General features: G+C 40.5%; 1 protein-coding gene and 1 long non-coding RNA gene across 3 annotated transcripts; one reads left to right on the top strand and one right to left on the bottom strand.

The window, feature by feature from the left end:
• Positions 1–1661: 1661 nt before the first annotated feature.
• ZNF770 (zinc finger protein 770) lies at positions 1662–9809 on the bottom strand. Of its 2 annotated transcripts, XM_084776322.1 has the most exons (3): positions 9650–9809; positions 7399–7538; positions 1662–5823 (listed from the first exon to the last, which is right to left on the bottom strand). In XM_084776322.1, the coding sequence occupies exon 3, from the start codon at positions 5780–5782 to the stop codon at positions 3665–3667; it is 2118 nt and encodes a 705-aa protein (XP_084632448.1). In that variant the 5' UTR covers positions 5783–5823; positions 7399–7538; positions 9650–9809; the 3' UTR covers positions 1662–3664. The 2 variants fall into 2 exon arrangements, with proteins under 2 accessions (XP_084632448.1, XP_084632449.1); XM_084776323.1 differs by lacking the exon at positions 7399–7538.
• Positions 9810–22911: 13102 nt separating this feature from the next.
• On the top strand, positions 22912–26633 carry LOC311593744. The gene is made up of 3 exons (XR_014777833.1): positions 22912–23031; positions 25748–25811; positions 26502–26633. It is a non-coding gene; the product is annotated as an uncharacterized lncRNA (long non-coding RNA).
• The last annotated feature ends 834 nt before the right edge of the window (positions 26634–27467 follow it).

Genomic DNA, 27467 nt, shown 5'->3' with positions numbered 1-27467 from the left:
CAAACCATATGGATGAGACCTCCAAGACTCGGGGCCACAATATACCTTCCCCCTTTTGAAGGTGGTTGTTTCGTTTCGGGCACCCATTAAACAGTAACAGAGATTTAACATGAATTGTAAGCAAAAAGCAGTGGAAACACAGGGTAAATCAAAAAAGGCTCCGAGGGAAACTATGCTGAACTCTGAGAACCAATAGAAGCTCGCCAGTGTGCATCCCACTTAATACCACTGCTCCAATGCTCTTTCCAATTGTCTCCTTGTTTTCCCTAGTGTTAACAGAATTCCACTTGGTACCAAAATCTAAGCTCTTCTATTGACCGGAAACCACAAGACAGGGATTAACTGTCCACTCTTCCTGCAGCTTCTAAAAGGCAGACACCATTCAACACCAAAAAACAGATTCTGCAAATATTATTTCTAATAAAGGATTCTGGAGAAGATCCTTTGACTTTAAAGCCTAAAGTCTGCTGATCTGCCCTAAAAGATCTATCATTCTGATGGTTGTTTTACGTAACATATAATGGAATCTACATTTTCTTGCATCAATCTTAAGGGCTTTTCTCCCACAACTATTAAGGAAGTAGAAAGGAGTAAAGCCTCAGCTATTTCTCTGAAGAATGTGAATGTGTCTAATTTAACTAACACTGGACCGACAAGACAGATGAAGGAAGACTTATGGTAACATACTGGAAAAGGTAGTTCTATTAAGTACAAATCTGGAGAGGAAAGTCAAAGAGAAGGGTAGATAAACAGATTAAGTAGCTGTGTCATATGACAAGCAATGGAAGTAACCTGGTTTTTCTGAAGTGATAAGGAGGTATTAAAAATAAATGATGTTCGTGAGGCTGGAGAGATGGCTGAGTAATTAAGACCATATACTGCGAACTCTGGTGCCCCATATTTGATGACCTTCCCTTGATGGGGAGGCCTGGTGGCACTCAGAGAAAGAATAAGCAGGCTACTAAGATGAGACTTGATAGCCTATGGCCATAAAGTTGTGGAGGAGGTCCTCCTCGGTCATAGATCTAGGGAGGGGAATAGAGTGAAAGCGGGAGGGAGGGAGGGAGGAACGGGAGGAACGGGAGGAACGGGAGGATACAAGTGATGGGATAACAACTGAGTTGTAATCTGAATAAATTAACTAAAAAAAAAAAAACAAAAAAAAAAACCATATACTGGACCCACGTTCTGTTCACAGTGCCCACATGGAACAGCTCACAAAACTACCTGGAAATCCAGTTCCAGAGGATCTAATGCCTTCTTCTGACCTCCATGTTTGCCTGCACTCACATGCACATAACTACATACAAATATATACATAATTTAAAAGATTTTTTTTTTTAAGCAATGAAGTACATGTTTAGATAAGTTTAGAAAGTTTGGCACCGGTAGCTTGTTCCAATGCTGTGATTTTTCCTTTAAAAAAAGGTACAAACTGTGTAATTTGAAACTTTTATTTTTAAATTACTTTGCAATTTGAGATTTTCAAAAATGTTAACTATCATTTACTTTCCATCAACATGTAACATATATATTAAAACCATAGATAATATTGCAGTATGAAACATGGAGCAGTTGTAGTCAGCTAATCAAACTCCTTCAGTAAATAATCATGCTAAAACCTGGAATCACTCAAACAAAAAATTCTAGTTCTCTTAAAAGATATTTATAAAGTTTATTTTTTTCCAGAAAAACAAGATAATTGACTCAACAATAGGTACAGTTCAAGCATGCAGCAACCCATCATTTCACACATTTGTCTTAACATAAACTCGTACTTTGTTTTCCACTCCTACAGTTCCCATACGAAGCTCGCAATGGTAATAAAGGCAAGAGTTTTGTTACAGGTACTTCAAATAGCACTACAGTACATCTCTTGACAAAATTTTTACAGTATTCCAACTTTCAATATGAAACAGCTTTAAAAGGCATGAGCCAAATTAAAAAAAAGTATCTTATTATTTCTCAGGCAAAGACTCATAGTCATACGAGCACAACATTCAGAACTCTCCCTGTTCAGGTGGGAAAGAAACACATTAGGCATTTTCCTTCAAATAAAATTATATAAATAACTCAGGGAAATGCCCAATTCCATAACTTCACATATTAAATAAACATGAACTATTTATGCTTTGCTTTTATTCAACAGATGTGTTCGTTAAGATGCAGACCATCTCTATGAGCCACAACTTGCTTGTGCAAGAAACACACACATCAAATCTCAAAGAAACAGAAGAGAAGTTATCCTTGAAGCACGTGGCTTCCTCTTTAGATGAGCATCTCTACTTAAAACGAGGCACGTGCGTTTATCCCTTGGGCACTCTACTTATACTATCACATTTTATCTCTGTAAATTAAACCCAAGTTTCTTAAGGTTCACTTGGGCTGAAAGCTTTCCCTCTCCCCCTCACAAAGTACAGCTCTTACACCATGATCAAAGCCTACAGTGACTCACTGCCCACTTGCAGCAGAGGCCTTTTCACTATATTTAAGTGTGATAAGTATCTTTCTATTTCATCTCACCGCAGAAACAGAACAGTTTACATTTCTATTGCTAGAAAGTGTTAGTCAAAGATTTTACAAACTGCCACAAACGTGAAGGTCAGTGTGTGACAGCACTTCTCTCACAGATTAGGATTAAGTGAAATTTTTGTCAAATCATGACAATTCTCCTTAGTAAAAATGATGCCTTGAACGCTATGAGCACCTTATTCCTATACAGGAATAATATCTGCACTAACTGAAGTAACAATTTAACAAAGGTTGAATTAATACTGTAGCATTCGTGTCTTTCACAACAGAGGAGAGAAGACTGAAACTACACAGTGCTTAGCATTTGATCTAATTTAGCAGACTAGATTTAGTTAAGTCATAGGGCCACTGAAAGAGGTGTTAAAGCAAAGTCTTGTCTCTGGCCACTGCAGGCAACCTCTAATGAGCAAATGGGTGCCCTGCATTTAAGTATCTAAAAAGACTTAACTGTAGACACGTAAGAAAAGCTCATGGCACTTGGAAAATAGCATGTAAATGTAAACATCATTGGATGGTAAGTACACATGGGTACAAGCCAGCTTCTTCCTACTTTTAAATTCCTTAGGGCAGCAAAACAGTAACCTAGACAGGAAGGGGGTTACTTTTGTCTAAGAAGGTAAAATTATCAGTCTCAAAAAAGAACCACTAGAAAAACGTAAAATGCTGTAATTTCCTTTACCCATTTCCTTATATCCTTTTATCTTCTAAATTGTTTAAAAAATGTTTTGCAACAGAATTGAAGCTTCTATGTAAAAGAAATTATGGCGGGGTGGTTTGTTGCTGCTGAATGCCAACTCTGGCCTCGTTCTGGGAGGTATGCATATATATATATAAAGACACACAATGTCTTAAGGAGTAATTCAACAAATGAGGCCAAATTGAACATGGTGGATTTGTAACTTTTAGTACAATCAGGTTATATGTTAATAACCTTAGATACCTATTTATGGCATCAAACCATGCTATTTCTTCTCGAGTCATTCTGCTGTTTATAAAACACTGTGGTTTTATTTAATTTATTCCTTATTATAAGATAAGCAATTGCGTAAGAAGTCACTTACCTAGGCCTTTGGCAAAAATGTCTAAAAGGGCATTATATCTCAGGGGTCACAAACAGATTAGTGGTTTTGTGTTATGTAGCTGAATCCAGAACCACCCTCTCTCGTGGCCGTTCTTTAAAGTGAGTAAGCTGGTGTCTTTTCCAGTGAGGCGCTTGTCTGAATGTTTTACCACAGACTGAGCACTCAAATGGTTTCTGCCCTGCGTGAATTAAATAGTGTCTTTCTAGTTTGGATGGAGATCGGAAACTTTTACAGCAAACACTGCACTGATAAAGGAGCCCGTCACTTCTCTCAGGACGGCCTACGTAGCCGTACCAATGATGGCTCTGCTCTGACTCCAAGAGCGTGTTAGCGAGGTAAGACTGGCTGCTCCGATAGTGGGTACCGAGCATGAGATCCTCCGCTTCTGCCTTGACTTCAACTCCTGATACCTGAGTGGACTCTGACCTCTCATATTTCTGGAGACTAAGCCCCGCACACTGCTGGGAAGCACTATAGCCAGCATCATCACTTGGATGGATGAAACACTTGTTCACATTTCCAAAGTCCACTTGCCAAAAAGAACTATAGGGAATCTTTTCAATATGAGTTAGCTTATGTCTTTTTAAGTGAGCTGACTGTCTGAAAGACTTCCCACAAACATTACAGCCAAAAGGCCTCTGCCCGGTATGAATTAAATAGTGCCTTTGTAGTTTAGAGATAGAAGGAAACACTTTCTCACATTTGTCACAGGGGCACATTTTATGTCCAGTGTGCACATTTTCACTTGAGTCTGAAAACCCACACGGAAGCATGTCACGGTTGTTAAAGTACTCCTCACCTGGTGAGCCATAGACTGACAAGTCTTTATTAGTCACCGAACCGTCCACAGCTAATATGCTTCCTGTTGTAAACACATCTTGCAAACTTTTGCCCATAGTTTGGCTCTGGAATTGCTTTTGCCAAGAAAATGGCAGAGTCAGAAGTTTCTTCTTCTTTTTGCTACCCGTCTTGTATGATCCATGTCTGCCAGGTGAACCCACAAATGATCTCTGACTTTGTTCCATGTTCTGCTTGGCGGAAGGACGCTCACAATTCTTCAAGCAGTTGCTTTTAAATGTTCTTTTCTCTGATTGGAGGTTATCTGATTTTTTACCCCCAGCACGTTTAAGTTTAGCCAAAAGCTTTTTAACAATGGTCTTATAGTTACAGCTTCTTTTGAGCCTACTTGGAATTCTGCCACCTCTGGCGGGAAGACACTGGTGTCCACTGAGAATCTGCTCCGACTCAAAGCACTCTTCACACTCAGGACACTGAAAAGGGACGATATAAATAGAGTGGGCATCAAGAGGATTATTCTCCTCAGATTCACCCACATCACCACTTTCAAAAGCATCCTGCTTTGCATTTAATTTATTGGGTCGGGGACATGATTCAGGACTTTTTACTTTTAAAGAAAGATTCTGAAAAGTCTTATTCCTGGTGTGGATCTGTTTATGCTTCAGAAGTTTGCTTTGAATCTTAAATCCTTTTTGACAAAAACAACACTGAAAAGGTCTTTCTTCTGAATGTGTGAGTTGGTGGATTTTTAAGTGAGTTGACTGTCGGAAAGATTTACTGCACAGGACACATTTAAAAGGCCTCTGCCCGGTGTGAATAAGTGCATGCCTATCAAGTTTTGATTGTGATGGAAACATCTTGCCGCAGATTGTACACGCATGAATATTCTTTCTTCTCTTTGTGGTGCTGTACGTGGGATCTGACTTAGTGCATGGGTGCAGGGCCGGTCTCTCCTCTGCAGAGAAAGTATTATACATGCCACACACAGCCTTCTCCTGCTTGGTCTCAAGCAATCTTCTGACTTTAACATCATTCTGGTAAGATTCATTGTGAAGCTGTTGATGTTTCACAAATGTCTTCAGATTTTTAAAGTGGCGTTGGCAAATACTACAACTAAAAGGCAGACTGTGAGTTAACTGGTGCCTCTCCAGATGAACTAATTGTCTAAAGTTTTTATGACATACATCGCATTCAAATGGCTTTTGACCAGTATGAATGAGATAATGCCTTGCTAATTTTGATGGTGTTTCAAAGTGCTTGAAGCAAATATTACAGATATATGGCCGGTTCCTCGGTAGCTTGTTGGCTACACATTGCTGAATCTTCAGCATCTTAAAGCTGTTTTCAGCCATCATATTCTTCAGCGGCATACTTGGACGAGCTCCATAGCACTCTTAAGCTCCACAGATTTCTAAAAATTAAAAAACAAAAAAGTATTAATTTTAAGATATTTACAAAAGAAAGTAATTTAGTGTGTTAAGGAGAATTTGCATATTTCTGTGTTTTCAAGTACTTTTAACAACCATCATAGATGATTTCTTTAGAATCATGGAACTAATTTTAGATAGATGTAAGTCTTGAGAATTCTAACATTTTACATGTTTTAAAACTACTTTTCTACTTAATAAGCTTTAAAAGGACCAAACTTGATTTCTTAACATTAAACAGCCCTTTTAGTCACAACTTTCTTCCTTCATTACTAGATTATATCCATGAGTTGCTTTGTCATTAGAAAGGAAATCCCTTAGTAGTGTGGTGCACTTCTATAAAGCCACTCTTTGTACGTCAGATGAAGGCAGGATCAGGAGTTTGAGGACAATATGAGCTATCCCGCAATTTCAAGTCAGCCTCAGCTAGTGAGACTATGTCCTAATAATAAATATTTTAAAATAGATTAAAGGTAAAAATGTAAAATACCATGAAAAAAACCATATTATCATTGAATTAAAACAATACTGTAGACCCATTCTGAGCATAAACATTTCATTTAGTTAGATTTAGATGGTTGAACTACAACACTAAAACTATATACTCTCAATGGGCTTGATGGCACATGCCTTAACCACAGCACTTGGGAGAAGGCGGAAGCCAGTGGACCTCTGTGAGTTCAGAGCCACCCTGGTTTACATAGTGAATTCCAGGACAACAGGAGCTACACAACGAGACCCTGTCTCCAAAAAACAAATTATCTATCATCTATCCTAGATCTGTCACTGTATAATCCGTGTGTCAGGATAAAGGGAATTCAAGATTCTTTAAACTGGGAGCAGCGTCTTCTCCCACATCAAGCTGCTGTGCAAGTCAAAAAGCAATAATGTACGTCCATGTGTCAGGAAACCATGAAGCAACATAAAAATGTGAGATGTTACTGAGATCAATATTAACCAAATTTTATGTTGTGACTCTTATCTCTATAATATTTTAGGTTCCTAAGATAAACACACACACAAAAAAAAATAAGTGCATTTCTCCCTCTGTTTTTTGAAGACTTCCAGAAAGAAACAAGTACAAGAGAATGAGTTGGCAAATTGCACACTTATATATGCATTTACGAATAAAGAACAGAATGTTGGATATGGTTCCTTTGTCAGGCAATATTCAAAACAGTCTAGTCTAGTCTAAGATGTGCTCATTACGGAGGTCTCTGGGACACACGAAAACTTAACAAACATTTTATAATTCTCACACACCATCATTCTGAAAAGACAATTTTCTTCTCCGTCACTATTCTAGTAGCCTTACGTAAGCCAGCAATTAAAATAAAAACTAAGCAAAACAAAGGTACGCCCGTTCTTTTATTCTAGCACATGAGAATTTATAACTATACAAGAAACTCAGAATTCTTTTGTCTACCAAGTTGGCAAACAGTCAGTCTATATGTTGCTTATTATCTCTCCTAGAAGACACGGTAAACACAAAGTCAAATGCATTCACTGTGCAATGTGAATAAGTGACAAACAAAGCTTGAGAGAATATTTTGTACCACCTACTTATCAAAGTGTTCTCTGATGTACAGGTCCCATACTCATTGCTGGACTGTGATGTCAACTTAGTCAATCATGCTCAGCCCGACTGGCTTAATAAAGTTCCAGAATATACTCCAGGAGCAAGTATAAACAGTGTTTTCTGAAAATTCAAGTGGAAGAAGTTAACAGGTATGTGAAAGCTGTTCCTCACATACCAGTTCACACAAGACAGGGCAACCTACAATCATTCAATCGCCATGTTCAAGGACAATAATCTATTAGGGTGACAAAGATCAGGGCCACAGGCCAGAGTACTAAGGAGAACAACAGAGTCCTAGTTTCTTCCTGTGGGTTACATTATTTTTAAAGATGTATACAGAATTCTCTGATTAATGGTCAATGAAAACTTTCATTTAAATAACAGAAATGAGATGATCAAATCATAGAGCAAACTACTAATTTATAAAATACATCATACCATCCAGCAACAAACAGCTGTTGGGGTTATGGGTATTTTTACCTCACTCAGCTAAAAAAAAAAAAAAAAAAAAAAACCAAAGAAACAACAACAAAAAACAAACAAACAAAAAACCAAGCAAACAAAAACCTAAATGTGAACAACCTGCAAATTTTCCTAAACTTGTTGGCATAAAGTTAAGATCTATGAGGATTAAACTGATCATATACTCAGCGAACTGCAAGGAGCTCAGCAATTTATTTAGTTCCTCTCAGGCAGTTCCCAGCTCCCGATGGGCAACAGCTGTCAAGATGGCCTATCAGGACAATGAGCCAAGCTTAAGTAAACAAACCTTTATTCACTTGCTCCAAGAGTCCGAGTAAGACAAAAGGAGCTGGTTCCCCAGTGGCCCCTTAATCAGAAAGCCACCAAGTGAGTGTTAAACGGATACAGTGCACAGGAAGAAAGGGGCTGGCAAAGGGCTCCTGGCTCCTATGGGCTCATGTGCCAGGAGAGGGCTGGTGAAGGGCTGAGAGGAGACATAAATTGCCCTGCAGTATGTACTAAGTCTGGTATGAGAAGGCGGCGTCTCCTCATGAAGTGGGTAAGCAAAACCTTGTTATTGCCTACAGTCAAGATGTAAGGTTTGGGCCTGCAGCAGGGACTTCTCTGTTCTTTTTGCAAACTTCTCCTTCACATTCTGAGACTGTTTATACAGAATACCACCCCCTCTCAAAACAAAATGTCCCACACTCAAACTATACAAGGCAACTATCTGATTAAAGCGTAGGGGGAATTAATTAGCTACCTATAGCTCCTGTGCGCAAAAGGGGCTGCGGTCAAGCAGCCGTCACTAGTATTAAGGTTGGATACTCCTGTCACTTGCTTTGGGAAAGCACTTCCTGAGAACCCTACTTTGTCAGAAGCATTTGTGGCAAGCGGTGATCTCACTTCCTATTTATAAGTAAAAGGTCAGGGATTTCCACACTCCAAGCACAATGCCCCTGTGCACTTATGAGGCCTAAATCTCACTTCAACTGATTTTTTTCCTCTCCATTGGATTTGTAAACATTTTTTAAAAATGCACTGAAACTGATTTTTATGTTAAAGTGAAAGAATACAAATCGCTGATGTGCTCAATGGCTCAATTCAGATATTATCATGACAGGAGCTCAAATAACATTAAGCCAAGAAACTATAAAATCTGACATTAATCAAATCCAATGTTGTCTCAAGGTTGAAAGCACCACTGTTTTAGCAAATACCACGGAAAAGACATCTCAAAAAAGTATCACAAAAGCAAATGAACAAGAAACGAAACACTTGAGAGAAATGTAGGCTTCCAGTTGCTGAATTACCTCTGGTGACATTTACAACAGCCTTCGCCTCTTTCTATCTTTTTTTTTTTTTTTTCTGCCCATAGCCCACTCTTGGCCTTGTGGTATCACCTTTCCCTAACCGTGAACTGTGTTTTCAGCTTAATCTCCTGCAAGTAAAGAGCATTTAGGGGTAGAGCCGAGTTCGGGGACTGTAAAATCCTATGCCTGGAGAGAAAGGGCAAGGGTGAAGGCCCTGATTGCAGCCAGAATTCAGAGTGGTGAGCGAAAGGGAGAAAATAAGTGATTTGACCCCAGGGAGGTGGGCGCAGGGCTCAGCTCTTTTGAGTTTACCGCTCCGGAGCAGCACACGCAAGGAGCTGAGGTCACGGCACCCTGTTCAGATCCCCGGGAACGTGCTGGACTGGGGGCAGACCGGACCCTCTCCGGAGTTGGTTCCACCTCGCACGTGGACTCCTGAGGTCCCTCCACACGCACCTGGAGCTGGCACGGGCCCGGCGGCGGCGGCGCATCTAAGCGCCGCGGGTTGACTAGCACACGTCCACAGGGTCGGCGCCGCAACTAGCTGAGTGCGCAGGCGCGGCGCTCGGGAGCGCTCTGAATGCCGTCCGGCAGGAAACTGCCTCTGGCGATCTAAGGGCCGGTGTTCGCTTCTTAGAGGACCGTGTGTTCTAGCTATTTCCTGTACTATTTCCGTGGAGAGAAGACGGAAGACTCAAAACGGGCGCGCTTTCTCTCGTATCCACCTCCCTTCGTTACGGAAATCCAGTCAGGACTGTCAGCACTTAATATTTATGTAAATATGTGGAAGAGAGGAAGGCGCGCAGAGCCGGGCTCCTCTTGCGGGCTCTCGCCGTTGGCCTCCCAGGGGCTGGTCATACTGACCTCACTAGCTCTATGTATTTTGGACGTTTACAATGTACAAAACTCTTTGCTTAGCATTTTGTCTCTTCTTTGACAATTTAGATAAGATGCGCCTGGACAAAATTGCATCTAAAGTACTCAACATACACGTTATTAATTTTGTACAAAGTATAAAAGCTTTTATGGATAGGATGCTGCTTTGAGATGAGGAAAGGGACTGAGAGATATTAAGGAGCTCACTGACAGACAGCTGATAAATGACAGTGGTTTGATAGTTTAAAACCATACTCGCACTTTCAATTCACTACTTCTCCCAAAATCATCTTTTGTGGACACAAATAAGGACCAACAGTTGTGGTACATTTACAGACTGAGGTGGCATATTGTTGCTGAATAAGATGGTGAGGTGTCAGAGATTTTAAGCACAAAGATATTAGAGAAGGATTAGTGTAGATTTTTACAAGTTTTGATTATAATTGTCGCTCCTTAAGAGAGGAGGAAATGAAAAATAGCAAACTTTTCTGACTATAAACAACTTTAGGTTACTTTCCAAGACCACTGTGTTTGTGGGGGAGGTGTCAGTTTCTAACATTGGTAAATTTCTGGAGGGAGAGGGGAGAAAAGGTAGTTGGACCAATGAAAAGCCAAGGCTACTCTGCATGTTAACATGAGGAAATGCCCACAGGAAATAAGTTTTTGCTTCTCATATGGGAACTTTAAAGGGTTGAAGTTACTTGAATACATGGAGAAGGAAAGGGAAAAGCTTTAGATGTCCTGAGTGGGATACAGTGAGTTCTGATAATTTTTAGAGATGTGCTCCATTTTTCAGGTCCTCCCAGAAAATGTAGCCCATTCAAATCCTGCAAACCAATGCATCCATCACTATTCACACGAATCCTTAGGAAAGATAGCAAAGGCCTGAGAGAATGCTACCTGAAATTTCAGATCCGTGGATGCTAGGATCAGTTCCTTAATTCATTACCTGAAAGCCTGACTATATTGTGTAAAGTGCCATTGGGAATTGGACAAACCATTCTCCAGGGCCACATACTCTTTACGATAGCTTTCTCCATTTACTCTGAGAGCTGCCTTGGGAGGTCTCTGTAGAACAGGGAAAAATTAATGTAAATAATACTCACCAAGGAAAAGTTCATGGAATACGATTCAACTTGACTTTATAGGGGGTGGAAGATGGTAAATAGAAATCTGGACAGGAAAGAACATGGAAGGTAAGAGGTAAGGATGAAAAAAGGCTATGTGACAAAAAAAAATATGGGAATGCATTTTTTAGTTTTAGTAACACTTTATTTTAATAACTTTTCTCTGTAGCTTACTAGTGTTCTTAGAAGTTATTTACCCTCTCTTAACTTCAGTTTCCTGGAGCTGGAGAGATGGCTTAGTTTGTAGCGACCCTAATAAAAAGCCATGCACAGCATACATACCAGTAATCCCAGAACTGGGGAGGCAGAGACAGGACAATACCTGGGGATTGCCTAACAGCCATTCTTATCGAACTGGTCAGCTTCCGGTTTAGTGAGAGACCTTTCACAAAAACAAAACAAAACAAAACAAAATGCTGGATGCAATTAAGGAAAACTATTGTTGAATCTAGCCTCAACATACATGTGCACACACAGACTAACATGAACCCACACATAGAAACCTCAACTTCATTTTGTCACCTGTAAAAGGGGGACATAACCATTTATTCAACATGAAAAACACTAAGGATTCACTTCTGAATATATAAATATGAAACAGGCCTTTAACAGCAGACAAGTATAATGTGATAATAGATCATATATGCTGTGCATATGCAAGACGCAACATCTCAAGGCTTCAGGTGGAGATGGATTCTGATCTGAGCCTCTAATTAGCCATTTATTCATGCAATATATATTCTGTCAAGCATTTCCTGCATACCAAGCCTAGTCTAGGAATGGTGTAAATTTGCAGATAAGTAAAAATAAATCTGTCACTGTACCTTTTATATACATTTAAGGGAGGTAAAAAATAACTAGTAAAATATAAGGTATGTTGGACATTGATAGGACTAGGGGAGAAGTCAAGCACATAAATAAACTATGAAGTTTTGTGGGGGAATTTGTTGATTGGTTTCAACTTTCTTGTTTGTCATGATTTACATATGGTTTTTAAATTTTTCAAAGACAATATCAGAAGCTTGAGCTTTAATGCTTTTGAAATGACATGCCTCCCAGGGAAGTCACCTCTCTTTTCCCATCTTGCTTCTTCCATTTTTTTTTTGTTTCCTGTGGAACAATCAACAAAATCACCTGCTTGCCCCATTTATGTACATAGCCTGCTAAAATATGGGTTCCTCAAATAGAGACTTCTATCCATTAGCAATTATTGTCCCGTCCAGCAGGACCAGTAATTACAGGGTCGCGAGGGGAGCCATACCTGAAAAGATGGGACGAGAAAGAAGGAGACGAGACCAAGTAGAACTCCTATCAAGGTCTGTTTATTGAATCAAAAGCAAAAGCTTATATGGGGTGGAAGCAGGAGCCAAGCAGTAGGGGAGGGGTCTGAGAATGCCTCCAGGTGATCTCAGCAGGGGAACATCCTGTGGTTCATCTTGAAACAATTCCTATCTTATTTTAGCTAACTATCTCTTAGCTAACTATCTCTTGGGACTCTGGAAAGTCCCAAGCCAACCCAGCTAAACAACATCTGCAGAGGTCGAAAGGAGGAGGTTATGCAGAGGCTGAAATGAGGAAGTTATGCAGAGGCTGAAATAAGGAAGTTATGCAGAGGCTGAAATGAGGAAGTTATGCAGAGGCTGAAATAAGGAAGTTATGCAGAGGCTGAAATGAGGAAGTTTAGCTTTGGAATGGGGCATCAGAATTTTGCCTCAGCCAGTAGATTCTTTTAGCCTTGAATGACCCTGGGCTGGCTCCGGACATCTGCCCCTTCTTTATTAAATAGAAGCAGAGAGAGAGAGAGAGGGGGGGGAGTAGAGGCCTGACCCTCCTGAAGATGGGCGTTGCGTTAAGAGGTCACTGCATGGCCATTTTTTCAGGTCACACATGTCCCCAACCTCCCAGACTCGTTTGCGGAGGACAGGAAAAGGATAGTAACATCCTTTTATGCGCGTCAGCCTGTATGCAGTCAGGCGTGCCCCTCAGGAACCTACCGAGGTGTCTGGCATGGTTCCCTGCAGTGCTTAGCCTCGCACCCTCTCAAGTGAACAATTGACTCAAGCCCTTAGGTCTCAGCTTGTTGAAGTCAAGGCCACTTTTAGCCGCATTATCAAGGACGGCACAGTCTTCTGCCTCGGGGTCAGGTGGTTCGAGCCTGTGGTAATGAACTTCCACATGGGTGGGTCCCTGTATGGCAGAGTCTATTTGGCGTTTGACAAAGTCAGTAATCTTTCTGAAAGCCCACGGTCCAAAAGATATTAGTAACAAGAACCCTATAAGAGGTCCCAGCAATGAAGGGAGGAGGGTAGTCAGAAGAGGGGAAGCAGAAAACCAGTTTTTATACCAGGATTCAGCTCTATCTCGCTCCCGCTTGCGATTTTCTAGACTTTCTCTGACCTTCCTCATGCTATCTTCTACAATCCCAGTTTTATCTGTATAGAAACAGCATTCTTCTTTGAGTGCTGCGCATAATCCCCCTTGTTGTAAAAACAGCAAATCTAGCCCTCTCCTATTTTGCAGTACCACTTCTGCAAGGGAGGAAAGCGAATCCTTTAAAGCTGCCATAGCAACCTGTATTTCAGCAATATCCTTATCTATGGCTGCACTAAGCTGGTGATAGTTTTGATTGGAGATCACTAAAGATGAAATGCCCGTCCCGGCTCCGACAGCCCCGAGCCCCAGTAGAACCGCGATGGTTGCGGCTGTAATGGGCTCGCGTTTGACTCTGGATGGTGTACCCGGAGGAGTCCAGAAGTTGAGAAATTCATCTGTAGAATGAACTGTTAATCGAGGAAGTAGCTGAACAAGCACACAGTAATCATATTGTTGTAGGAAAGGCTGTACCACGATAAACGGGGTTAGGCCAGTGGAACATGCCAAATATGTATCATTTGGGGCTACCAGGTAGGTGGAGCCACCACTGACCTCAAGGGTCTGATTACACAGAGGAGAAATAACGGAGGGTAAACGCATCCTGGGTCCCCTGATGCAGAGCCCCAGGCCTGAGACTTGGGCCAGGGTCATGCCTTCCCTGGCCTCTGGGTTCCAGCGAACCAGGGAGGAGTCGTTAGTAGCAGTAAGATTGTCAAGGATAGCAACACCCTCATAAAAGGGTGGGGAAGCATGACAACATAACCAACAATCATCTGCAAGGTCGGGACGAACAGCGTGCAGGGCAGACCAGGATTCATTAACCATGGTCAGGATAATATTAACAGAAGGTGAGGGACCGGGAGGTACGGTGGGTTGAAACAGGGTGGTATGGGGTGTACCAGTGGCTGTTGGGTGGCGTAAATCAGACCACAGGTTCTGTAAGACCTGATTTGGGCCAATGGCCACCGGTTTTGAATTAGGAATGGACTTGAGTAGTTTAATTTTAAAAGTAAGGCCAGGATCATATCCAATTGTATATTACCTGAGTCCCCACTCTAGGCCTCGATTCTCCCATGTGGCTTTCTTTCCTTTGTCAGTGAAGGTAATCACAAGGGGGTTGCACCAATTACTACAGTCACGTGTGCCAGAGGGGTCAACTGTCTTTGGGAGATCCTTTCTTTTAACAGTTATATAATCCCAAGAAGATGAAGGTTTCCAATAGGTATCTCCTGTAGTCTCACATCCCCAAGTGGCACAGTAAAAGTCACTAGAGAAGCCGCATTTGTGACCAAGGGAGCGATCTCTGTGTCCCCCGGGACACACATAAATGGGTATTTCTCCCAAAAAGTACCTGGGCACTTGTCCATCACATCCTGCTTGGACACCCTCAGGCCGAAGATCCAGTGGTTTATCTTGGGGCATATAATAGGAGGGTGTTCCCCAGGCCTCGCTGGCTCCCAAGGCCAGCATACATAAGTCCACTTCCAAAGTAGGCCACGGTGTTTGATGAGTGATAGAGGAAGAGGAGTTAACGATGTCCCTTTCCCCAAATAAGGATAGGGTCGGGACCCTGCCACCGGGAGGTGAATGGATCTTCCCATAAGGCTTGAGCATAAGTCTGAGAGGTTGTAGCGTGCCATAAGCGATCCGCTGCTGATCTGTGATTTTTGTCTAGGGTAAGGAAATTTAAGACAAAAAGTGCATGGCACAGAAGGGTTTTGTTATTGCCCAATGTGGGGAAGAGTGTTCCCCCTGTACCTTGTAATTTCAGCAGCATATTTTTAAGCATTTGGTGAGCTCGCTCGACAATTCCCTGTCCCTGCGGGTTGTAGGGAATGCTAGTAATATGTTTGATGTTTAATTGGGCACAAAATTGTTTAAAACTGGCGCTGGTATATCCAGGTCCATTGTCTGTTTTGATAGTTCTGGGCTGTCCCATGACAGAGAGGCAGGTCAGTACATGGTTGATGACATTTTTAGTGGCCTCTCCTGTTTGAAGGGAGGCGTAAAGAAAGCCACTATACGTATCAATGGTAACATGGACATATTTTTGTTTTCCAAAAGAGGCAACATGGGTAACGTCCATTTGCCACAATTCGCTTGGGACCAGTCCTCGAGGGTTGACCCCGAAGTGGGCTTTGGGGAGAAAAGTCAAACAACTCTTGCAATTACGAACTATCTGTCTAGCCTGTTCTCTGGTAATTTTGAACCGCAACCTAAGGGTGTGGGCATTAAGATGGTGGAGCTCGTGGGCCTGTTGGGCTTGGGAAATTAGATCAGAGGGATAATCTTGAACCTGAATAGACCCGACCATCTGGGTGGCGGCATCGACTAACCGGTTTCCCTCGGCAAGAGGTCCAGGGAGTCCAGAATGAGCCCTAATATGTCCAACAAAAAAGGGTTTGGTGCGCCGATGGATAAGGCTTTGTAATGCCGCAAATAATGGGGCAGCATTAGTGGTAGGTTTTATGTGAGGCACTGTTTCTAGCAAGGGGACCGAACAGGCAATGTAGGCGCTGTCAGTATATAGGTTAAAGGAATGGTCTGGGAGGGCTGTAAATACCTGTATTATAGCATATAACTCAACTAGCTGTGCCGAAAGAAAAGGGGAAGACACACGAGTGGTTACTCCATCAATGGAATAAGCTGCTATACCATTAGAAGATCCATCCATAAAAACTAAACTAGCCTGGGAGATAGGGGACAATTTCGTCCTTTTAGGGAAAATAATAGGCATTTTGTAAAGGAATTGAAGCAACCTATCGGGGGGTAATGGTTATCGATTTTGCCTTGAAAATCTATGCAATTAATGGCCCAGATATCAGAATTGATAAATAGCCAATTAATCTGAGCCGGGGTATAGGGGAGGATCAAAATGTCAGGGTCTTTTCCAAAGGTTTTTCTCGATTGTAAGCGGCCATCCTTTATGAGCTGGGCCACCAGAGATGGGTAGGTGGCAAGAACCTTAGACGATTCCGAAGGGAGGTGTACCCAGTAAAGGGGGGCGCCCTGCCAAAACACCCCCGTGGGCGTAAAAGGGGTGGGAAGGACAATGAATTGTAAGGGTTTAGTAGGGTCAAAAAAGGAGATAGTTTGGTTGTTAATGGCAGACTCAACGCGAGCTAGGGCAGCCTGTAATTTAGGGGGTGTCAGAGTCCACTGGTCTACCCAGACAGGGGCATCACTTCTCCAAGAGATCTTATCTGCCTGGGGTGCAGGGGATACAGTGAAAAAACAATCCTTAAGTCTAATATAAGTTTAAAAACTTACATCTTTGTAAGAAAATTAGCTTATCAGCAGATCACGCTCTGTGGAGATCAGGTTGAAATTTAAGAGTTCTGTCTCTGTTAATCTCCAAGTGTTAGGATTAAAGGTGTGCACCACCATGCCCTGTCACAGAGATCTGCTTGTCTCTGTCTCCCGAGTGCTGGGATTAAAGTCATGTGCCACCGTGACTTGTTTAATTGTTTTATTCTAATTTTAGTAAAAAAATTTTTAAACATCTCAAACAAAAATTAATCAGGGAAACAAGAAAATTCTAAGTCCTAGGTAGTTAACTACATTCCCTAGCCTAGTTTAGAACTCTATCAGCCTCCTAGTTCCGCCTCTCCAAATAGCCACGTGTCTGTAGCCATCTCTGCTCTGTAGGAGTCAAGCCCACAGATAACTAGGAGCAGTGTCTGTAAAATTATCTGGCCCAAGGAAATATTAGCCCTGGACTTGTTTAGTTAGTTAGATCTAAGCTAGAAACTCTCAGCTATAAATGTTTGTTTCCAAGGACGAAACTTCTTTATATCTCTTATTTGGGAATCTAAAATTTTTTTAGAAATATTTCAAGTAAACATTAAGCAAATAAACAAGAAAATTATAAACACCTTGTAGCTAAGGAATTTGGAATTAACTCTATTTGCTAGACCAATTTGAAAAACTGTTAGTCACTTACAAGCAAAAAAATTAAGCAAGAAAATTCTAAGTTTTAGGCAATAAACTCTATTTCTTAGACCGTGCTTTTTCAACTTGTCACATGTTTGCAGCCATGCCTGTTCTGTAAGAGGCAAGCCCCACAGGCAGCCACTGTGCCTGGGTTCAGGCCCTGGAAAGGGCAGGTCTGCTCCTGCCTCAGAGGCAATACTCTTACTGTCTCATAGGCTGTGTGTGCCCTGTTGTGCTGCACTGTTTTAGAAAATTGGCCAGCGAGTAAAGCTTAGCCCTCTTTCAAGACATAGAAAAATGAAACAGTATTTTAAAAAGTAAACAAATTTACAGACATAGACATAAAATTTGACATGACAATTATAAAGCAATACCCGAGTTCCCTGTGTCCTGAAGGACTGTTTGAATCTCTGTAAGAAAAGCTAATGCTTACAAGGGCTTTTTAAACTCTAACTCCTCTTTCCCTGAGAAAAAATTTAAGGTGGCGAATAAATTACGCCTCCTTTGAGAGACTTTAACCCATCGTATTGACAGAAATGAACACTTACCTAAGTGCGGAGAGGTCCTGTGAGCAGCAGGCCCGCACCCGAGACGATCGGAGGTACTTTTGACCTCGGCGAGAGACTTGACCGCGGCGTTTCTGAATTATTTCCCATGAAGGGTCTCTGTCGTGGTAGAGGGCTCGTACCTCGTGGCCACGTTGGGCGCCACTTGTCCCGTCCAGCAGGACCAGTAATTACGGGGTCGCGAGGGGAGCCATACCTGAAAAGATGGGACGAGAAAGAAGGAGACGAGACCAAGTAGAACTCCTATCAAGGTCTGTTTATTGAATCAAAAGCAAAAGCTTATTTGGGGTGGAAGCAGGAGCCAAGCAGTAGGGGAGGGGTCTGAGAATGCCTCCAGGTGATCTCAGCAGGGGAACATCCTGTGGTTCATCTTGAAACAATTCCTATCTTATTTTAGCTAACTATCTCTTGGAAAGTCCCAAGCCAACCCAGCTAAACAACATCTGCAGAGGTCGAAAGGAGGAGGTTATGCAGAGGCTGAAATGAGGAAGTTATGCAGAGGCTGAAATAAGGAAGTTATGCAGAGGCTGAAATAAGGAAGTTATGCAGAGGCTGAAATGAGGAAGTTATGCAGAGGCTGAAATGAGGAAGTTTAGCTTTGGAATGGGGCATCAGAATTTTGCCTCAGCCAGTAGATTCTTTTAGCCTTGAATGACCCTGGGCTGGCTCCGGACAAATTATCAAATAAATTTTTTCAATGAACATAGCTATCTTTCTAAAGGGGAATTTGTGAATAAAATCTCTCCTCTCCATCATTTACTTCCTTAGGAAAAAGTTATTAACACTTGCGAACCTTTGGAGTTGGGTCATGAGATGAAGAATAAAGAAAAAGAGAAGAGAATTAATTAAAATCAGAAAATATAAAATAGTACAGTTGTGTTTTACCTTGGGACCCTGGACCACTTGTAACGTTTCCTAATAAGTTATGGGATATTTCTAAAGCTCCATTCTTAATAACATCATTGGATTTCTGGATCTAGTTAAGTAACTGCATCATTCATCCACACCATTCAGTCTTCCATGTGTTGATTCACATCCAGTAGTGCTAAGTATCCAGAGTTCTCTAGAAAGAAGGCAGACTCGGTATTCTGAGCTTTCTTTTGTGTATGAATGCATGTTTGTTTGGATGTGGGTGCATGTGTGTTCAGGGCTACATGTGGGGGTCTGAAGTTGCATTGCTCCCCATCTTATGAACTGAGGTTGGGTCTCTTGCTGAACCCAGAGCTCATGGTTTTAGTTGGGCCAACTGGACATTTTGCTCCTGGGATCTCCTCTGTCACCATTGCTCAAAGATTTCCTGTTCCCACCTCCATGTGCTGATATTATTACCTCCACTGATTTTATATGTGGGTCCTGGGCATCTAAACTCCAGTCAGTCTTCACATTTGCATAGCAAGCTCTTTACCCATGGTGCCAGCTCTCTAGCCCCAAACTGTAAGCTTTGGTTGTGCTTGTTCAACTTTATGATCAGGACTAACATCTTAACCCTCATTGGACAGATTTATGACAATTATGAGTTCAAGGTATAGGGCCACTAAGGAGGGAAGAAAGAACTATGGTGCTTGTTGAGATTTTGCCCATGGAACCAGGAGATCTTTGCAGTATGAGTCTCCTGTTTCTGGATCTTCATATTTGAGTTATAGACAGAATTCTTCTAACTGATATAATATATCAATTAAAAAAACCCAAACAAAAAATTCTGTCTTTGTAAGAGTCAGAACAGATATAGATATTTCCCCTCAGACTCCAGCAGCTAATAAAGTTTTGGATTTGGTATTTATTAACCTCTTAGTTTTTAATTAACTCATAAAATTGCCCATTTTTATGAGTTCTCCCATGGTCTTCCATTGTATAATATCCAAATCGAAGTTAGCATGTTAGTCATCTCAAACAGTTGACATTTCTCTGTGGAGAAAACATTCAAAATCATTCCAGTTGTTTTGAAATATTCAATGCATCATCTAAAGACACTGACTGTGACCTTATTTCTCCTATCTAGATGTGAGTTAGTACTCATTGGCCACCAGTGCCTTATCCCTCCCTCCCTGCTACATTTCCCAGACACTGATAACCAACATTTAAAGAGGCCAACCTTTGGAAACCCCACCTATGTGTGGGCTCATGAAGTGCTGTCTATTCTGGCTCATTTCACTAAATGTATGGCTCCTAAATCCCACTAGTTACTCAAGATTATTGATGGCTGAACAATATCTTATTGTGTATATCATAAAACTTCACCAGCTGATGGATTTTTTGGTTAAATTTAGTTCTGAATATTTTTAAATATTGTAAAACTTTTTTTTTTATGTTTATGGTTTTTTTTGTTTAAAACTTCACTCTATTGATGTAGTATATTACATTGATTAATTTGTACTAATTTGCACTAATTAATTTGCATTAATTAATTCTTGGGTTCTTGGCATGAATTCTACTAATCACAGTGAATATTTTTGTTGATGTGCTTTTGGATCAATTTGCTAGAATTTTTTTGAGGAGCTTGTTCTGATGTCTATCAAGAACGGTTATCCTGTAGGCTGTTGTGTCTATGTATATATTCTTTTCTGGTTGAGTATCAAGATAATCCAAGCCATGTAAACTGAGTTTGAAAGAATTCCTTACTCTTCAAAATTTAGAATAACTTGATCATTTCTGTTAGCTCTTCTTTAAATATTTGAATTCATCAGTGAGCCCATTTGTTGTTGATAGGTTCTTTTAAGAGTTATTTTATATTATAAATTCAATGCCATTACTCATTGATTTGATTAGGTTTTCTATTTCTTCATGATTCAGTCTCAATAATGTGTTGTCTTAGTTTGTGTTCTATTGCTATGATAAAAATCATGACCAAAAGTCACTTGGAAGGAAAGAGTTATATTTTGTTTTAAATATCATTAGTAGACTGCTAGACCCTGTGAGTATGATCCCCAAGTGGCAAGCCATGTTTTAGTAGCCATGTTTTCCTGTTTAAAGCCCCAGAGCTTTTCTGGTTATGTGTATTTACCTAAAGAAAGGAATCCATTTGTACCATGGTCTGGGAAACTTGGGTAATATTCTAGCTACTTTTGGGTCACTGTGATAAAAATATCTGTAATAAAGAATCTAAAAAGATGAATAATTTATTTTGGCTCCTGGTTTCACAGGTATTCATCCATCATAGGGCATGACAGAAGAAAGTATTTAACATCATCACATCCAGGAAGCAAAGAAAAAGGAATACCAGAGAGAGCCAGGGCAAGATATAGACCCAAGGACAGAAAAACCCCTAGTGACCTTCAAGAAAGTGACATCTCTTTCCTTTTACCACCTCCAAGTAATGCTATCAAGGAGTCAGTCCATTGGAAACCTCATGATGATCTTGTCTAGTAGATGCCTCTTGATTTAGTCAAGTTGACAGACTGATGTCTTCACCTCTAACTAGGAACAGTTCTTTGAATAACTTACCTAAAATAAAGTCTGGACATAATATGTCCTCTCTCCCCAGGATCTCCTGAGTGTCTCCTTACACTTGCCTTCACATTTTTCCCTTAGTAACTGATCCAACAATTTCCAAATCTCTCTCCCACAGTGATGTGGAAAGATTTGCCACTAAATCCTCTTAATTTTAAACACAAATGTAAAAATTATTTCTCCAACCAGTTATTGATAACCAATACTATCAAAAACCTGCCATACACACTCAGAAAATTTAGCACACTGCTTTGAGCATAAGGACTTCAGCTACTCCCAAGGGAAGCACTGGCAGCTTAGAGATAAATAAATTCCTAATTCTGTAACCTGGAAATGATTATTTCTACATTTCAACTGTTACCTCTAACATTGTATGGAATTTTAAAATTTTTCTTTCTCTATTACCTAACAGTGTTTATATAGTATTTCTTGTGCCATGTAGCATTCCCTAGTGGCTCTAAAAGTTCCAAGATTAGAGTCTAAACCAGTAAGGGACAGGCTTTAGTTAACACAGTAATAAGTTGAATTGTTCAGGGCATAATCCTGGGCACATGTGAATGTGTCATCATGCTGAAAAGAGACTTTGAAGATACATGAAGAAATTTCTATATGAAATCATTCTGAGTTCATAGTGAATCTTAAATGGAATGACGTGTCCTTGAAAGATCAAGGAAAACAACAACAACAAAATGAGTTTGTAGAGATGGTCATCTGAACTCAAGGGGATACTGATTTGTTTGCCACCAAACACAGCATTCCCAGAAGCTGACAAGAAAAGGAAGAACTGATGTGGCCTATTGGACCACGCTCTTTATGTTACCTTGTGCATTAAATACTTTTCCGTTGCTGTGATACCACAATGGCTGAAAGAAGATTTATTTGGGATTGTGGTTCCAAAAGGATAAGGGTCCATCCTGGTGGGGCATCATGGCCGCAAGAGCAGGCAGCTGAGATCTCACATCTTCAAACCAACATGATGCAGAGAACTAAAAGCGCGATGAAGCAAGTCCACCCCCACCCCTTGTGACATACTTCCTCCAGCAAGGCCACACTTCCTAAACCTCCTCAAACAGCGCCACCGTGCAGCTATGGCGGACAGTTCTCATTCACACCACCTCACCCTGTAATAGCAGAGCAGAGCCCTGATGAAAGGCCAAATGTATTTTTACTATCTTGATAAAGCCCTAGGCTCTGACTCCAGATAAATTTTGTTAATCAATTTATACACTTGCATCGAGTCAGAACTCTATAGAGCAGTAAGTAGGCTCAAAACTTAGCCTCTGAGTCAGAGCCAAACAACAGCATTTGGCTACCAAAAGAAGAAGTGCTATACATGGTTTTCTGGACAGCCTTAAAGGAAGGGGAAACATGACTGTCCCTCTCTTTCCTTCTCCAGCCCCCAGACACTGTACAAATTGACCAGGATCACAAGAGTCTTCAGAAAAGGATCCTAGTTATTCACATCGTAGAAACAGGCCAGTTCTGTGCTTCCTCCCTCCAGGCTTTTACAAAACAGGTAAATACTACCATTTTAAGCTACCACTACTTTCGAATTTACGTCACCCACAGACAAAGTTATTTAGCGGAATATGACATCCTACAACTAACACCTTTTCTAAAGACACAAAGATAAATGTTTGCTGTAAGCAAGGATCTAATTGACACAACTGTTGTTATGCACTATTTAGATTTTACACACCAAAAACCCCACCTGTTCAAATAAAAGTTTCTTTTCTTATTTCTGAAAGAATTATAGGCGATTTCGTACTATCTTTTATTAAAAGCACAGTGCTTCCCCTGGGGAAGTAAGAATAGACCCCCACTTTCCTCATAGCAGCTCACATTTCATAAACTGTTCTTTAAAATTAACTCATACTATTAAACAACCTAAAAAACTTCTTAAAATACAAAATACAAGCTGTCTTCTGAGAGACTGAAAATGTGAGTTCAATATAATACATAATATAATGTCAGATAGGTGGCCAAAATCTATTCAATATTGGTGAAGACAGCCTAACTCCCAGATTGCAAGCTGCTCTGGTTTCTGTCTTACCACACATCCCATGCCTCTAGCCTGATGTCATCCAACCTCATGACAGAATTTCTGTCCTTGTTCAAAAGTGCAGGTCACTATAACAGGGAGAAACAATATGAAGTGCATAGCTAGTGAAAAAACTGAACTAACATATGTTTTCAATTTAGTTGACATTTTGGATCTTCATTTTATATGTGTGGGTGCACATGTCTGTGTGTTGTAAAAACAGGCGTGTTCATTTGTATAAATGGCCCAGCCCATTCTGAGGCTCTGACCAATGATTTTGAAGTGGTAGATACAAGAATAGACAAGGAATTTTCCAAGTACCTTGTACAAGGTAAGGGTGAAATTTCTTTTTAAGGTTCATGTTTTGTGTCTGTACTTGGAGTAAGGAGTTGACCAAAAAGAATTTAGAGGTTAGAGATATGTGTCAGCATCCTCAAGACAGGTCACAACTTTGTGTGTGTGTGTGTGTGTGTGTGTGTGTGTGTGTATGTGTGTGTGTGTGTGTGTGTGTGTGTGTGTGTGTGTGTGTGTGTTTAACCAGGGATGGCATTGTGCACCTCTAATCCCAGCAATTAGTTGGGAGTCAAAAGTAGGAGAATCTTTATGAGTCTAAGGCCAGCATGGCCTACAGTGAGTTCCAGGCTAGCTTGAGACATAGTGAGGACTGGATAAAAAAATTCTAGTGCATATTGATAGTTATTTATACTTGCCTCTTTACCCAGTTTTTAGTCTCTGTATTAACCACACTGCTCACAGCAAAAAAGCAAGCTTCTCTGATACAAGTTGAAAACACAAATCAGTGGCTATATACATGTACTCCAGGTTAAGCATACAAAATCTTATTTTAACAGCATGAGATATGGGTACAGTCTTTGTAAATGTGTATATATGTTTCTAAAACAGATAAATAAGAAGACAATAATTGTACACTACTACTGCCTTGCCAGTCTTTGGAGGACAGTTTCCTTTCTCTCTGAGACTTAATGAATGCTAAACCTCCAAATCCACGGCATTAGCAAAACAGAAGTCTGGTAAAAATAGCAACAGTAATTTATGCATAGTTAGGGTTGAATTGGGGAATAAAGTGATATGTAATATGCCTCATGAGTCATAATGTCAAACTAATATACAACTTATTTATAGTTGATTATTTCACAGTTTCTGTCCAATTGTTTAATAGTTTCCATATGTTTGGCTGTGCTTTCGTGACTCTTTCCTACCAAAAGCAAGCGGAAGCTGTAAAGTAAAAATGTATTTCCTTTTCACCACCCCTGCCTTCAGCACATTCTCCAGCACACATTCCAAGTGGTTTGTATACTCTCTCTATTTGAATCTGAACATGCCTGAATGTTATAGACAGACAAAACAAATGTTCTCATGTGATCTTCCCATAAGAATACTATAGTGCCGTGAATGGCTTTTGCTTATACACAAGCACACACACCATATATCTTTTATGTAAATGTAGATGGATGCTGTGCTCTTTAATAATTGCTTTGTGTTCCATTACATAGGCACACCATATTCTGATGGGCAAATAACTTCATTTAAATATTTTGCTACAGTAAACAATCCTTCAAGCAAAATTTATTTTTAAAAGAATTGCTTTTGTTACAATTATTTAGTGTGTGTGTATGTGTGTGTGTGTGTGTGTGTGTGTGTGTGTGTGTGTGTCTATCTGTCTGTCTGTCTGTCTGTCTGTCTGTCTGTCTGTGTGTATATGCATGTATGCACTATGGTGCCTCTGTGGAGATGAGAGAACCACCTTCTGGAGTCTGTTCTCTCCTTCCATTATGTGGCTCTCAGGGATTGACCTCAAGTTCTCAGACTTTGCCTGCTGAGCCATCCTAGTGGCCTTAAGCAAATCTTCTTATGTTGCTTTTTTGGCATGCTTAGAAGACACTTTCTAATGCCCTTTGGCAAAAGATTTAAAGTAATGGATATTTCTTATTCTTTTAAGCCAATGAGAACTCATCCACACCAATCTACAAACATAAAACCAAAGATGGTTTTATACAAATGATAAAAGTGGTTAGGAGCTCAAATCCAATTTAAAAAAAATAAAAACTCTTAACATCTTGTCATTTTCTTCTAAATTTAGATCAGCAAACTCAACTTGTCAAGAAAAGTTATTCTGAAGATTATCCTTAAAATTCTTTCATGTTAATTTCATCATATCTTCTATTCTAAGGATATCTAAGGAGAGGTGCAGCTTGGGAAACAATCACCAGGCTAAAGATGGAAGGTGCCAGAAGGTAAGAGTGGGACTCCACATGGAGAAGTGATGTCCTGAGATCATCCAGAACATTCGATAACCCCACCCCACCCCAACATAACAAGCCACTCCCAGAGGAGCGGGCACCTTGCCGTCTGCTGCTTATAAGGGGTAGGCTTTAAACAAGTAACTTTATTCTCCTCTAACTCAGGTTCTTGAAATGATCGTGATAATATTGTCTATTTGTGAGGTTCTTCGGAAAAAAATCTAGAAGTAACACTTACAAATCAGTTACAGGGTCTGGTACTTAGGGTCTGCACTATGCAGGTGCTGGTTAAATAAAATGCCAAGCCATGTGTAAGCACAGTGGTTATCCTGCATTACCTTTGGAAGAAGGAGGCCCTCTGGAAACTTCCTAAGCAGAAAAGTAGGCGAAGCTGCTTCCATGGCATAGAAATGCTTTCTCTTCCTCCTCCGCCTCCTCCTCGTCACCTGAAGCCCTTCATGTGGATAGTCTGTTACAATCAGAAATGATGATTGATTTAGGTTGCAGATGAAATGGATTGATATTGTGTATCTACAGTTGCTTGTGCATTCTTTATGTCCAACAAACTGATTTAGAAGAGAAGATTTTTAAAATATAACCAGCTAAATTAAAATTCAGGAAACACATATAAGTACTGCTCCTACCAATTTAATGTTTCAATTATTGAACTTCCTTTATTCAAAGGGGCTTAGCAGAGCTTCGTATACCACCTCGGCAATTTCCTGCATTTTGATTAGTTGCAAAGGATTCGGGCTCAAGTATGGAGCTTGGCTTATTCCCTCTGAAATGTTTCCAAGGTACAGTGTACACTGCCCAACTTACTCTTTTCCAGAGAGGTAAGTCCTGATGTGGCCTTGGACATTGTCACTGAGTATTTTGGATGACTATGTCATGATTTAATCTAATAACCAAGTCAAATGTTTCATTCTCTCATGTTATCACTAAGAGAATTTGTGGGACTTGACACTAGTTTTCAGGCTCTGCTTCAGCATAGAACCCACCATAGGACTTCATGAGGCTGTACTGAAATCAATGCCTGTGCTCCTTCAGGTTTTGTGCTGGAATCCTGATCTCCATGGTGACAGCACTAGGAGATCTGTATAACAGGCACTCAGGAGGTCTTTCTCCCTTCCGCTGGTGAACACAAAGGAATTGGGCCTTTGTAGACTCTAAATCTGCTGGTTCTTCAATCTTGGAATTATGATAAATAAATGTCTGCAATTTATGAAACCACGCATTTATTGTGTTTTCTTATAGCAGCCTGAATGGACTAAGACAAATATTTCTGATGAGTAAAAGCGAGGGAGAAAATTAGCATACTATAGGTAGACACTAAAGTAATAGATTTCAGAATTGTCTTTGATGAAAATGCTACCTAGGTTACCAAGAAGAGACTTGATACCCTATGAACATATACAGGGGGAGGTAATCCCCCTCAGGAACAGTCATAGGGGAGGGGAATAAGGGGAAAATGGGAGGGAGGGAAGAATGGGAGGATACAAGGGATGGGATAACCATTGAGATGTAACAAGAATAAATTAATAAAGGAGAAAAAAAAAGAAAATGCTACCTGAAGATATCATATTAAATACAAGTATAAACAACAGATTATCAGGTGTTTTATGTTTATGTTTTGGGTCTTTAGTGTAT

This window comes from Acomys minous (assembly GCF_964271855.1).
Source record: "Acomys minous genome assembly, chromosome: 3".
Taxonomy (NCBI): Eukaryota; Metazoa; Chordata; class Mammalia; order Rodentia; family Muridae; genus Acomys; species Acomys minous.
This window is presented reverse-complemented; position numbering and strand designations above follow the sequence as displayed.

Bases quoted from the DNA above. Each gene is read 5' to 3' on its own strand.
- ZNF770 (XM_084776322.1), bottom strand. From the start codon at position 5,782: ATGCCGCTGAAGAATATGATGGCTGAAAACAGCTTTAAGATGCTGAAG.